General features: G+C 40.1%; 1 protein-coding gene across 7 annotated transcripts in view; it reads right to left on the reverse strand.

Annotated features, from left to right (window-relative positions):
- The window catches only part of LOC104357394 (CREB binding protein), a 99,140-nt gene that overhangs the window by 36,645 nt on the left and 49,975 nt on the right, over positions 1–12,520 (reverse strand). For all 7 annotated transcript variants that reach the window (XM_042798330.1, XM_042798328.1, XM_042798329.1 and 4 more), the window contains 6 exons: positions 6,193–6,435; positions 5,468–5,567; positions 4,852–4,998; positions 4,257–4,374; positions 1,415–1,607; positions 1,227–1,280 (listed from right to left, as the gene is read on the reverse strand). In XM_042798330.1, coding sequence (XP_042654264.1) covers positions 1,227–1,280; positions 1,415–1,607; positions 4,257–4,374; positions 4,852–4,998; positions 5,468–5,567; positions 6,193–6,435 — 855 coding nt within the window. The remainder of the gene's footprint in view (positions 1–1,226; positions 1,281–1,414; positions 1,608–4,256; positions 4,375–4,851; positions 4,999–5,467; positions 5,568–6,192; positions 6,436–12,520) is intronic.

Here is a 12,520-nt window from a genome sequence, read left to right on the forward strand (position 1 = left end):
CCCCAAAACAACTCATTAGGAACAAGTCATCATTATGGATGTATACTTTACTATAAAATTCACATTTATTATGACTAAAGTTTGACTGCCCTCCATAATGCCTTTTTCCTTTAAATTCATTCAAATTACTTAGATAAAAACTGGGATGCAAGAAATGTTTAGAAGAATAGCAGTTAGAGTGAAATATAACTTTTGTTGTCTAAAAAAACTGCAAAAGATGGAGAGTGTAGATGATCTGTAAAGACAGGATGCTATTTTTAAGTAATACCTTAAGACAGTTTCTTAAAATCAGGTATTTGCCTTGAAACAGCAATGTCTTATTCAGGCCTCACTGAAACGTTTGATGTAAATATGATAAAAATACATATTGCATATATGAAAGCAACTTCTAGCCTCGTATCAGGACAAAAGCTAACAATAGGATTAAAAAGCTGCTGTGCATTTCACACAAAACATTTAATTCCTCCAAAACACTCAAACTTTCCTAAAAGGAATAAATGTGTAAATAAATAATTTTGGAACTATACTTGATATCAATTTTTTCTCTTATTGAAATGAATTTTAAAAGAAGGTAAGTTCTCAAGGACATTTCAAGACAAGTTTCAATTTACTACTAACATTCAGTCAAGAAATAAAGTAATTTGGAACACTCTTTTGGAGGCAGCTGAAGCACCTAAAAGTCATGGGTTTACATTTTTCAGGAAAAAACTCAACACCGGTGAGTCCACAGCAGCCTAAATCAGCGATGGCAAAGCCATCAATGCTACGAACAAGCTACAAGGCTTTTTTAGATGCACTTTGCATCAGAAACCAAGAAAGGATATAATTAGTTATACAGATTCTAGGATTAATGTGCTAGGTTTCCACCTACAGGTGTATTTTTGGCTAATTAACTGATGAAAACATGCCAACATTCCCCCCCGATGTTTACAGTGTTTTAAACAAGATTATCCACAGTATTCTTGCTCCCGCTCTCCTCTTTTTAAAAGGACTGAAATACTTCCCAACTGCTAGCAAAGTATTGAGTGCACACTGCCACTTAAGACAAGACCGCACTTGAGACAGCTCCTGCCACAGAACAACAACAAAGAATGATGCTAAAAAAAAAAAATGGGAGACCCTCTAGTTCCTCCCACCCCAATTCCAAAAGAAAAACAGAAAAACAGCTTTTCCCCCTAACAATTATTTTGAACCCACAAACTGCAATTAGAGGAAAACATAGATACCTTGAGAAACCTGCATGCGACTTATAGGCACGGTTGGCATAGACATAGGCCCATCTGCAACACAACAGAAGAATGGTCAGCAAAAATCAATTTAAAACACAAATTCAAGATTAGCATGAGATCCCAAGTACACAAACTGGGCAGAGCTACAGCTAAAATGTGAGAGTATCTCCTACAGGAATACTTACTGGGCGGCCTCACGGGCTGTGCCTGGCCCATGGCAGCAGCCACCTGCGGGATACCAGGGGGCTGAGGCCCTGGGGTCTGTAAGGCTGGCTGATTCCCCAACATCCCTTGTTTGTGTAGGCGAGATCGCCGCTTCTCTTCTAGTTCCTTTTGTATCTTATAGATTTTCTCTGCTAATAAATGATAGTATTCATCCTAAAAAAGAAAAAGTAGTACTCAGGGTCAAGTATAAGAAAGGAGCAATAGAACGCATGTCACCTCTGTTTTTTTTCTGTTTTTTTTTTTTTTTTTTTTTTTTTTAAGTATACACCTGTCTATTTAAACAAGAAATATTTCTTTTCAGAATTCTGTTAAATTGAGATAGTTTCATCACTGCTTTAAGGAAGAAAAGGAAAAACAAAGCTTCCAGACGACAGGTATGAAACTTGGCTTTATGGCTATCCATCATATCTACTCTGAATAGATCAGTAGACGAAGAAGAAGACTGTAGGTTCCGATACCTGGACAAAAACCAATAGGAAGCTGTGATTTAGTTTGTAAGTGTTAATGATTTTTAAGTGTTGTTTTCATAAAAAGCATTTCCACTAATACACAGACAAAAGAAAAAGATGTCCCCAGCAACATAGTTACATTGAATAAACTTCAGGAGACAGATGTTAAGGACAGATCAATTTTTACACAAAGAAAGGAACCACTCTTTTCCCAAAGAGTCTGACTACTGACACTCATTGCAGGGAATAAACAAAAACAGACAAAACCCCAAAGGAATGGAGGAAATCAGTGAAAAATAGTCCACAGGCACAGACAACTAAACACTACATCTGTACAAGATGAAAAATCCATTTTACTCAATACACATTGACAACAAATCAAATAAGACAGTCACAGTGCACAGCAAGTTAAACAATTTTGCTCATCAGCAAACGCTGGACATGCATCTGCCAAGTGCATGAGATTCTGCATCTGTGAAGCGCAAAAAGTCCTGACAAACCCTCAAGACTACATTTCTTTTGTGGGGTCACTTATGCTCTCAAAACCTAGTGTTATGCAGACCAAAAGCTGAGTGATGCTTGTCCCACAACCATTTTCTCTTCATCCAATTTTCATCAAAAGTAGGATTTGTTATTGCGGTCAGATTAAGTTCATCTTGAAAAACCAATGAGGCAAGTATTCCTCACCAGTCTGGTTAAGAAAGTCCAGCGTTGCAATATAAAGCTTTGGGTTTAGATCACTTTCCTCCTCCAAATGTCTCAAATCCAGCAGTGCAGACACTTTCTGCTGTCCAATTTAAAAGCACTACAGCCCATTCCTTTCTCCTGCTCAAGACATTTCACCTGTAACTTCCTACTTGTAACTTTAATAATGTGCTACTTTTACACTGCAACATACTACCACAACATCAAACTGCTTACAACGATGCCTTATACTAATCTGTTTTTCAATGTCAGAGTAGAACGGATGCTCCTCAAAAAGGATGCAATTCCACATGGCATCGTTAATACATTCTAAACTACTCCCTTCTTCCAAGATTGCTGCTTGGAGCCAAATACGTTAGATGAATTCCCACAAGAGAGACTTCTGTCAAGGAGGCTCTGACAGCTGTTTTAAGGGGTGAAGAGAAGATACTCCTGGGTATTTGTCTAGCATAGAGGTCAGAAGACATTCAATTTTATAACCAGAGGCCTACTATGCTCATCCTTACTGAGAAGGTATTTAGATGCCTACATGTGTCTGTGAAATCCTCATTCTCTCTGAAGTTGTTCTCTAAAGCTGCCAGGGTGGTCAAGGGTGATCAGACACAAGTCTTCCTTGCTAAACAAGCCCTTGGTAGTCAGAAGGAGAATATGACATTGGCACTGACCAATGCTGACATTGCAGCAGCATTACAAGTATGGTCACTGCCTGTGTCTAGGAAATAAAACCTGGGAATCCATCTTCAGCTCTTCTAGGAGATGGTCTGAGAGCAACAGACTAAGTGCTACTGTGTTACTGGATGATTATCACTTGAAATGCCACTAACTACCCTCTTTAGATACTCTTACCTTATTTAAGGAAGGAACTCAAGATTGTGATCAGGGAAGACCTCACTAGCTATTATTACTAGTGCTACTAAATTGTCTTCACCTGATGAAAAGTTCCAGGGAGTGGTTCCTTTAGGGTGGAATTACCAGTGTCATAATGAAATAGTATCCTCAGCATGTCAATCAACATGGGTTTGAGTAACAGGGATTTGAACTGACACCTCTTTGCTAACAGATCAAAAATAATGAAAAAGAACAGGAATTCTGTCTTGTTTCCCATGCACAAGGACAAACACAGGCAAACCGACTTCTCATTGAGACATGAAACTGCTGCGTGTCTTAAGCAAATCACTCTTGGTGCTCCTAAGTAGAGGAGAAATCATTCCAACAGTGCAGGTAAAAGGTAAGCAGTATAACAGGACTGAGTCCTAGAGAAAACATCCAACAGTAAAGAGGCATTAAGAAAGTTTTAAAACTACTATTTACACAGACTTCCAGAAAGGAGAAAGTCAGCAAGGGAAACATCAAGAACTGCAAGCTGTGCTCCAATCTTCATGCACGTCAATCACACTTTCAGGAGGAATGCAAATAGGGCTGGGACCATGTTGTCTAGCTTTCACGGAGCTGAGGGAGGTGAATTAGCTTAGAGTGGTATTAAATCAGATGGCTTGGGACTATACAAACACTGTCATAGATGGAAAGCATGACTTTCCTCATCAAGAGAACAGTGAAATGATTCTCTGTGGTTTTCATTATGCTTATAAGATTTGTGATACTACTGTTTGTTAACATATGTTGAATAGCTGGGACTGAAGCAACATACCCTACTGTTAGCAGATTCATACATATCTCCTTCCACTTTCCTGGCATAAGCCACCAAGTTCTCCATGCGGCGATCCTTCAGTGCTGCCGGATCGGGAGTGGGGAAGATGGCTTGGACACTACAAGAAAGGGTAAAGAATAAAACAAAAATTCTTTAGAGAAAAAAAACATATTCAGTACGGCTTTATGATATTCATCCTGGACATTCCCTTATACATCAGAGATGTAAAAGCCTATCAAAATTGCTTAAAAAAAAAAGCTATCAATATTGTACTATTTCCCACAAAATTAAAGCAAATTCAGTGATGAAAAAAATGTGAGGTTTAACAGTTTAGAGTCTAAATACTTGTTTACTACAACAGAGTGAATTTACTAGCAATATAAACTAATTTCATGCCCACCGCTTAATATGAGAGTGAAGAATGAACCAAAGAGGAGGGCTAAAAGGTAACAGCTCATCCTCATGGATGAGGCCCAGCATCAGAGGACCACTACTGACAACTTTCTCAACAACTTTTCAGCTTAACAGTAGAACTACTGTACTGAAATTCTTTAAAAACATTCAGGGAAAATATGCAGTCGTGTTGAATACTTACAGTTTATGCACTAAATGATTGCGCAGGTCCTGAGTGACATGTTCATGCCATGCTTTCCTTACCCCGGTACTAGAAGGAGGTGCAGCCGTTGGCATTGAGCTGAGGTTTCCAACATTGCCAGAATTTGTGCCATCATTCATTAGTGGGCTAATTTAAAAAAAAAAAAAAAAAAAGAGAGACTGTTACAGTACAAGACTGCAGAGTTTGGTCATATGCTTGATGCCTGAAGTAATTTTTGAGTAATTGCTTTCATCATTTCTAGCTATTGCATCAAACATTCTCTAAGTGAAATTTTGATACCAAGAAACTGTAACACCGAAAGCAGCAAAGTTCATAAGTTTACAAGACATGGACGATACAGAATCACAACTGTCAAGGTATTTGTATACTTAAAATACAAAATACTCTTCTTTTGGGAATTCATTTAAAACTACTAAATATTCTGGGGCTCTCTGGGGGGACAAAGTGGTAGACAGAGAACTGAAAGAGTGTAGCTACAGATGTGACTGATCATTTCCATGCCAATACAATTAGTTTTTAAAGCATGCTCTTTATTTACATTTATAGACATGTAAATAAATGTTTAATTGAGCAAGAATGAAAATGTGTGCATTACTTATTTGTCCCAAGGGATGTTGGAAGAGCGGTTTCAGAAATTAGACTAGCTTGCTGGTCTGTTGTTATTCCTCCTGCGGGAAGGTTCATCTGGTTGGCTCCTTTGGGACAAAATTAAACATCATTGGTACCCAGTTCACAACTCTGACAACAACAGGGCAAAACTACACTTTACAGACCCAAATGGTTCATGAAAGAAACAAGGCATCAGATAAGTACTTTAATGATAATATCTCCTGTGGTACATAGGCATAGCTACTGATGGAATTATGTTACTTTCAGTCTGAACATTTTTTTCCTACATAAAACAGTCTACTAAAATTTAAAATTTGTAAACTCTTAAGATTAGTTTGATCAAAGAAGAGAATACTAACAATTAAGTTCCTGAAAGAAACTAGCACACGAGACAGAATTGTCTGCTAGAACAGGTGAAATACTTGTTAAACCAAAATCCTTCAGCAATTCTGTCTAATTGCCTTGGACAACAATAAGCTCTGGACTGTATTTTAAAAGAAACTACAACTACTGTTATCTGGCAGAAGCAATATATTCAAAGCTTTCTAATATTAAAATGTAAATGGATGGTAGTGTTTGCAGTATAATTTTAAGTTATTAATCACCATGAACAGAAAGTCACTACGATCAAGTGAAATACGAGACTATCCTAAAAATTCAACAGTTTGGTTTATCTTAACACCTTAGTTTCTTGGTATTTTTTCCACCTACCCAATGCATTAATGGTCCTCATTTGCTGGTGAGCCTGAGGCTGTGCTGGCTGCTGGCCTTGTACCTGGGGCTGCAACTGTGTTTGAGGCTGGTTGCCGTATGGCAGTCCAAGAGCAGCGTAGGCTCGCTGCATGGAGCTGGGGTCAATCGGATTAGGATTACTTAGCGATGGAGTATTCTGCTGGCCTGTGCCAACAGAACCGATGGAATTTTGGATTCCACCAGCTGGAGACCCTAAAAGGGCTATAAAAAAGAAAGGATAAGAGAAAACTGAAAATCAGTGAGGACAAACAATAAAACGAATCATGCCAAGAATCAACAGAACATGCATATAGTTATATGGTATGTATTTCTCTGCCAAAGGACAGAACGACACCCGAGATGCCAAGTGGGGAAACTCAGCCTTTGATTCTACAGGACAGAAACCACCCTAGCAATTAATACATGCAGTCTAAAGAGAAGTACTGTAAATTTCAGGCAGATAAGCCCATAATTACTGTAATATACATAAAGTGTAGGCTCCAGTATAAGGCTAAATAGGATTTTCATGCTTGGGACAGTAGACTAAGGGGGAAAAAAAAAAATAAATTAATTCCTCTACTTCCCTCTTTCCCATCAATCCCATTTTAGGTCAAAATATTTGGCTCCAGAACAGAGATCCTGAGTTCAGCAGAAATACTGTGTCCTTGGACACTAAGGTAATACTGAAGATCTGTTGGTAGAAATTTTCATTCCGAGCAGTCACTAGATGAATCCTCTGAAGGCCAAATTACCCTAAAACCCAAGTTATTCAGAGATATGAAAAGCCCTGATGGGTTTCAGATTGTACTGACAAAATCTAAAATAATTTGAAGAGTGAGAAAGGGGATGAGCCTGCCACAGGTTTTGGTAAACAATTTAGATAATAATAGGTATTCATTAACCTTCATGACCACCACAACCAACCTCTCTCACTGCACAGATATATGGAAGTCATTTCCACTATAGACAAGAAAGGGAAACAACAGGGAAAAGTGTTTTTTACTAAACCCAGAAGTGAATAGAATCTGCTTTCTGGTCTGCATTTTAGCTGCCATTCTAAGTTATAACATGATCCATTGTGAATCACACATTGACTATATCCTTCACTACAGAGACACTACATTTTGCTAACCCAAACTGGTAGAAGTAATGCATACTTCACATTTTCCCCTTCAAGTAATTAAATATATAACGCGCATTACATATTTGTGAGCTAAACATAGCAACAATAATAGCTTTTCATATAGGCAACAATAGCTGTTTTATTGAAATATTAGGAGAGGCATATGGTTAGACAAAAACAAAATCAGGAAAACAAGCCTTCTGAGGCATTAACAGCATTATCTAGGCTTTCTTAAATCCTTACCCACTATGGAAATAGAGAATCACCGAAAAAGATACACACACTTTCAGCTTCTGTCCAAGAGAAAACACGCACATTGCAGAGTCCAGGCTTTTCCCTCTCCAGATGATAACTCAATTTGATCTCATTTGCCAAAAAACTACAAATAAATATAGTCAGAGATCCCACTCTTCTGAATAAGCAGCCCCACAGAAAACATCCTTGTTCCCTCCCTCAGGGACAATCCGCAGTATTTTCAACACTGGGTTTACCATGGAAATTGGGCTTACATATGCTTACACTCTGTGGACACACTGATAATAACTTTTGAACTCACTGATCATTTCCAAGCAAGTTTAAAAACAAAGACAGAAGCTGACTGAGATCCTAGTAGTTTCATTAAAAGACGACATATTAAAGAGCAACTAGATGAATTTCCTGTTGGTCTTGCACATAGCACTCTGGAATCACACAATCTAAAAGAAAGATGCCTTTAAACCAGCACAAGCCAAGAAATAAGTCTCTAGAAAGGTTAAGCAGCACAGAACTTGTGGCACCCTGGAATTCAAAAGGCTTCAGAGGCTGTTGTGACAGCAGAGAATCAATTCAGGAGCTAATAAAACTCCAGCTTGTTAGAGAAAGAGGATGATATTTCTCTGGAAAAGTTAAAACAAAAAAGCCCCATAGTTTTTCAGCACTGCCCGTAAATCAGAGGCACACCTGCGGAGATGGCAGAATGACCACAGGTGATGCTGAAGGCTGAGAACAGGAAAAAGGCTTCTAGCCATCCCACTGAGAACAGCCAAGTGTTTCACCGTTCTTCATTCTCTCTGGGGAAGAAAGCTGGCACTGATCATCTGAGGGCTGCAAGCTTGGCTGGAAGCTCACACTGAAGCTACGGCAGAGCTTGGAGAAGTCAACCACCTCTCACCCACGGCTCTGGGCTGAGCCTTGGCAATGAGATCGATTACTGTGAAGCAAAAGTTCAACCCTTCTGTTAGAGCAGCTTTAGGAACCACAATTCAGCCAATTCTAGAGAAGTCTACTTAAGCAAGATCAGATTTCCAGAACTCTAGTTCTGCCCCAGACCAAAGACTACTTATAAAACCTCACTTTGGGTATTTGTCAGAGTTGATAGTCTGAATGTCATTTTAAAAGTGACAACATGGATAGTGAGTCTATTTTAAGCAGAAAAAGCCCCACTGTTTCTTCATAAAACTACTATCATTATCGCAAGGGGACAGGGCATGAAGGCCACTATTCTGACTTGTGGCTTGAAAAGACTAATGATCTCCAAGAAATTCCACGTGTGTGCATGTACCTATTCAAGCAGGCAAAACTCACTAAAGCTGGTAAACAGACAAATGTTGCTTCAACACTTCAACTGAAGTATTATTATTAGGGGATGGATTACACTCTTACAGCCAGCGGTATACTTACAATGTGGAAATGAGTGGCTGTGATTACTTGGTCTCAGCTTTTCTATATTTTATACCTCAGTTAACAGCATACTGTATTGAGTGTTTTCACAACATCAGGAATCTGATTTTATGAAGGGTTGGGGTTTTTTGTCTGTTTGCTCATTGGTTTTATATGAATGCATGACATTATCTCAATCTGTCAAACAAGAAGATGGAGGAAGAAAGTATTAAATTTCCATACTGGACATATCAAGTGTAAATGCAGTCCTTTCTGTGGAAAATACCATAGGAAATTAAGTCAATTAAAATAAATACATCACTGAAGCAAACAGGAATTATCACATAAGGCCACTGCTACATGAAGCAATGTCTACTGTGTTTTTTTTTTTTTTAATTAACTGATGCTTCAGACATTGATGAGCTCACAACAGAAGCTACAAGTGTGAAGACAACTCTGTACAGGACTGTTCACATTCTAAATTCTTTGATGACAACTGAGCTCCGTACATTCCACTGTTACAAAGTCACATGTGTTTATATATCTTAAGAGTGAAAATTCAAACAAGAAGTTAAGCAGCCCCAGAATTTCCTGAACAGTCCTGATTAGGCCCTCTTGGGCATATGCATTAGGATGTAACTTAAATGATCAAACACTACCTCATCTACAGGATTCCTGTTTCAGTGTGTAAAGTAGATAATGCTGCCTTACTGAAACTTCATTCACATCATCTAGAGGAGAAACCCTCTACCCCTCCCCTATTGATTACTATTTATTTTAAACACAGGCTCCTCATACTAATTTAAGTATGAATGCCCAGCACTACTTTAACCTGATCATCCCCTCTGTGAAAGTAACACGTTAATCCATCTTTGAGAAGTCAGATTTATATTTTTTGTTTTGTTTCTAAGTTCTGTAACTGAGAGTTGTTCAGCTGTGTTCGAATGCTCTGTCCTGCAGCTCTGCTCGCTACATCCATTCTAGCTCAAAGTGGCTGGAGCAAAAATTGACTCGCCTCAGCACAAGCCTGTCCTGCACCCAGAATTAGGTAGCTATAGAAAAGGTAAGTATACACAATCATTTAATTGAAGGCTGTATCATGAATCAAATCATGGGGGTAAGCAAAGATTTTATGAGCAACTTATAGGTAGGAAGTGTCAGTATTAAACTTCACCACCAATGCCATTTTATTTTTAAGTTAAGCATTAAACTAAAAGCCTTCACACAGTATAGTACCATATTAGTCAAGGAACAGAACTTCTTAATCCGTGGCTAACCACCTATCATGTGGCTCAGTGGAATAACTGATAGCCGGTAGGTCACCATTATATATGTTTTCCAGCACTTGAAAACACAAGAGACATTTTGTTTGTGGATTTTACAGACAGTTACTGACAGTAAGACTTGAGCACACTGGATTTCATTTTTCCAGTTTTCACAAGAAATGGGCTCTAGTGAAGAACCTGCTGCCTACTCTTTCTGAGCACATTTCCCCATGCAGCAATGTACTTCTTCCTTCTCTACAAAGGGTCAGGTCCCAAACGCTCTACATCCAGGTCTTCTTTCATTCTCTGTCCATACTCAATAACCTCCTCCCTCAGCCAGCTAGCTCCTAGTCCCCATTTCCATTTCCCTCATTAGATTCCCACCCTTCATCCTCAAGTCCCCAGTACACCAGAATTTCTGGCCCAGTGTTTTTTAAAAAACACATTTTTAGATGAAGAATAATCGTCTCAAATTTACTGTCTCTCAATCCAGCTTTTTCCTCACTGCATTTAAAATTTTCCTACAAGGAGAAATAGAGGGGAGACTGGCTCCATGTTTACAGCTCCACCTTCCAGTCTCACCACGGTGGGCTGACCCTGGCTGGACGCAGGGTGCCCACCAAAGCCGCTCTATCACTCCCCTCCTCAGCTGGACAGGGGAGAGAGAATAAAACGAAAGGTTCCTGGGTGGAGGTAAGGACAGGGAGAGATCATTCACCAATTACTGTCACAGGCAAAACAGACTCAACTTGGGAAAAAGTAACTTAATTTATTAGCCTACTCTGATCTGATTAGCAATAAGAAATAAAAGCAAACCTTAAAACACCTTCCTCCCACCCCTCCTCTTCTTCCTAGGCTCAGCTTTGCTCCTGATTTCTCTCCCTCCTCCCCCCCACCAGCACAGGGGGACGGGGAATGGGGGTTGTGGTCAGTTCATCACCCGTTGCTTCTGCCACTCCTTCCTCCTCAGGGGGAGGACTCCTCACACTCCTCCCCTGCTCCAGCGTGGGGTCCCTCCCACGGCAGACAGTCCTCCATGAACTCCACAGGCGTCCTTCCCACAGGCTACAGCTCTTCACAAACTTCCGTGGGTCCCCCACGGGTCATGAGTGCTGCCAGCAAACCTGCTCCAGTGTGGGCCCCTCTCTCCACGGGGCCACAGGTCCTGCCAGGAGCCTGCTCCAGCGTGGGCTTCCCACGGGGTCACAGCCTCCTTTGGGCATCCCCCTGCTCCGGCGTGGTGTCCCCCACGGGCTGCAGGTGGAATCTGCTCCCCCGTGGAGCTCCCTGGGTGCAGGGCACAGCCTGCCTTGCCATGGCCTTCACCACGGGCTGCAGGGGAATCTCTGCTCCGGCGCCTGGAGCACCTCCTCCCCCTCCTTCCTCACTGACCTTGGAGTCTGCACATTTGGATCTCTCACATGTTCTCACTCCTCTCTCTCGCTGTAATTGCTCTGTCCCTGGTTTTTTTTCCCCTCTTTCTTAAATATGTATCACAGAGGTGTTATCACTGTTGCTGATGGCCTTGGCCAGCGGCAGGTCCATCTCGGAGCTGGCTGGCATTGGCTCTATCGGACACAGGGGAAGCTTCAAGCAGATTCTCACAGAAGCCACCTCTGTGCCCCCCCCAACCTCCCCTTTGCCATGCAAACCCAAAATGCTCACTCAACTGAAATTGTGGTGGGGTCAGCAAGGAGCAAGAAGTACCTCCTAACCAAAACAACCCTCCAACCCCAAAACATTTCAACCAAATTTCAAGACATTACTTCAAAACACAGGAGTCAGCAGCCTATTCAGAATAAAAGCTTAATGTGCAAAATCATATTTGTTTTGAAGTTTCCCCCTATCGTCCCAGAAGTATACATGGTATACACAGTAAGGGCCCCATGGAACAGAAATAATTTCTAACTTGTCTCAACATGGCTTATTGTCATGTTATTATCAACAATTACAATAAAAGACAGTTTAAGATTACTTAAAAAAAAAAAAAAAAAAGAAAAAAAGCTATACAAATGACACCTGGCACAGATAGATGTTGCTTGCAAATAATTTAAACACTAAAGCACAGAGTGATATACTATCCTGGTTTAAACATGGCCAGCAGCCAAACACCACACAGCCACTCACCCACAGTGGAATGGGGGGGGGCAGAGTTGGAGGGGTAAAGGTAAGGAGAAATTGAAATAACTGAAACAAATTGAAATAAAAATAAAATGAATGACATAATTGAAATAATTAAAAAAAAAAAAAAAGAGAGAAGAAAATAGTAATAATAGAAATA

Source organism: Tyto alba, unplaced genomic scaffold (assembly GCF_018691265.1).
Source record: "Tyto alba isolate M040663 unplaced genomic scaffold, T.alba_DEE_v4.0 Super-Scaffold_28, whole genome shotgun sequence".
In the NCBI taxonomy this organism is placed as follows: domain Eukaryota; kingdom Metazoa; phylum Chordata; class Aves; order Strigiformes; family Tytonidae; genus Tyto; species Tyto alba.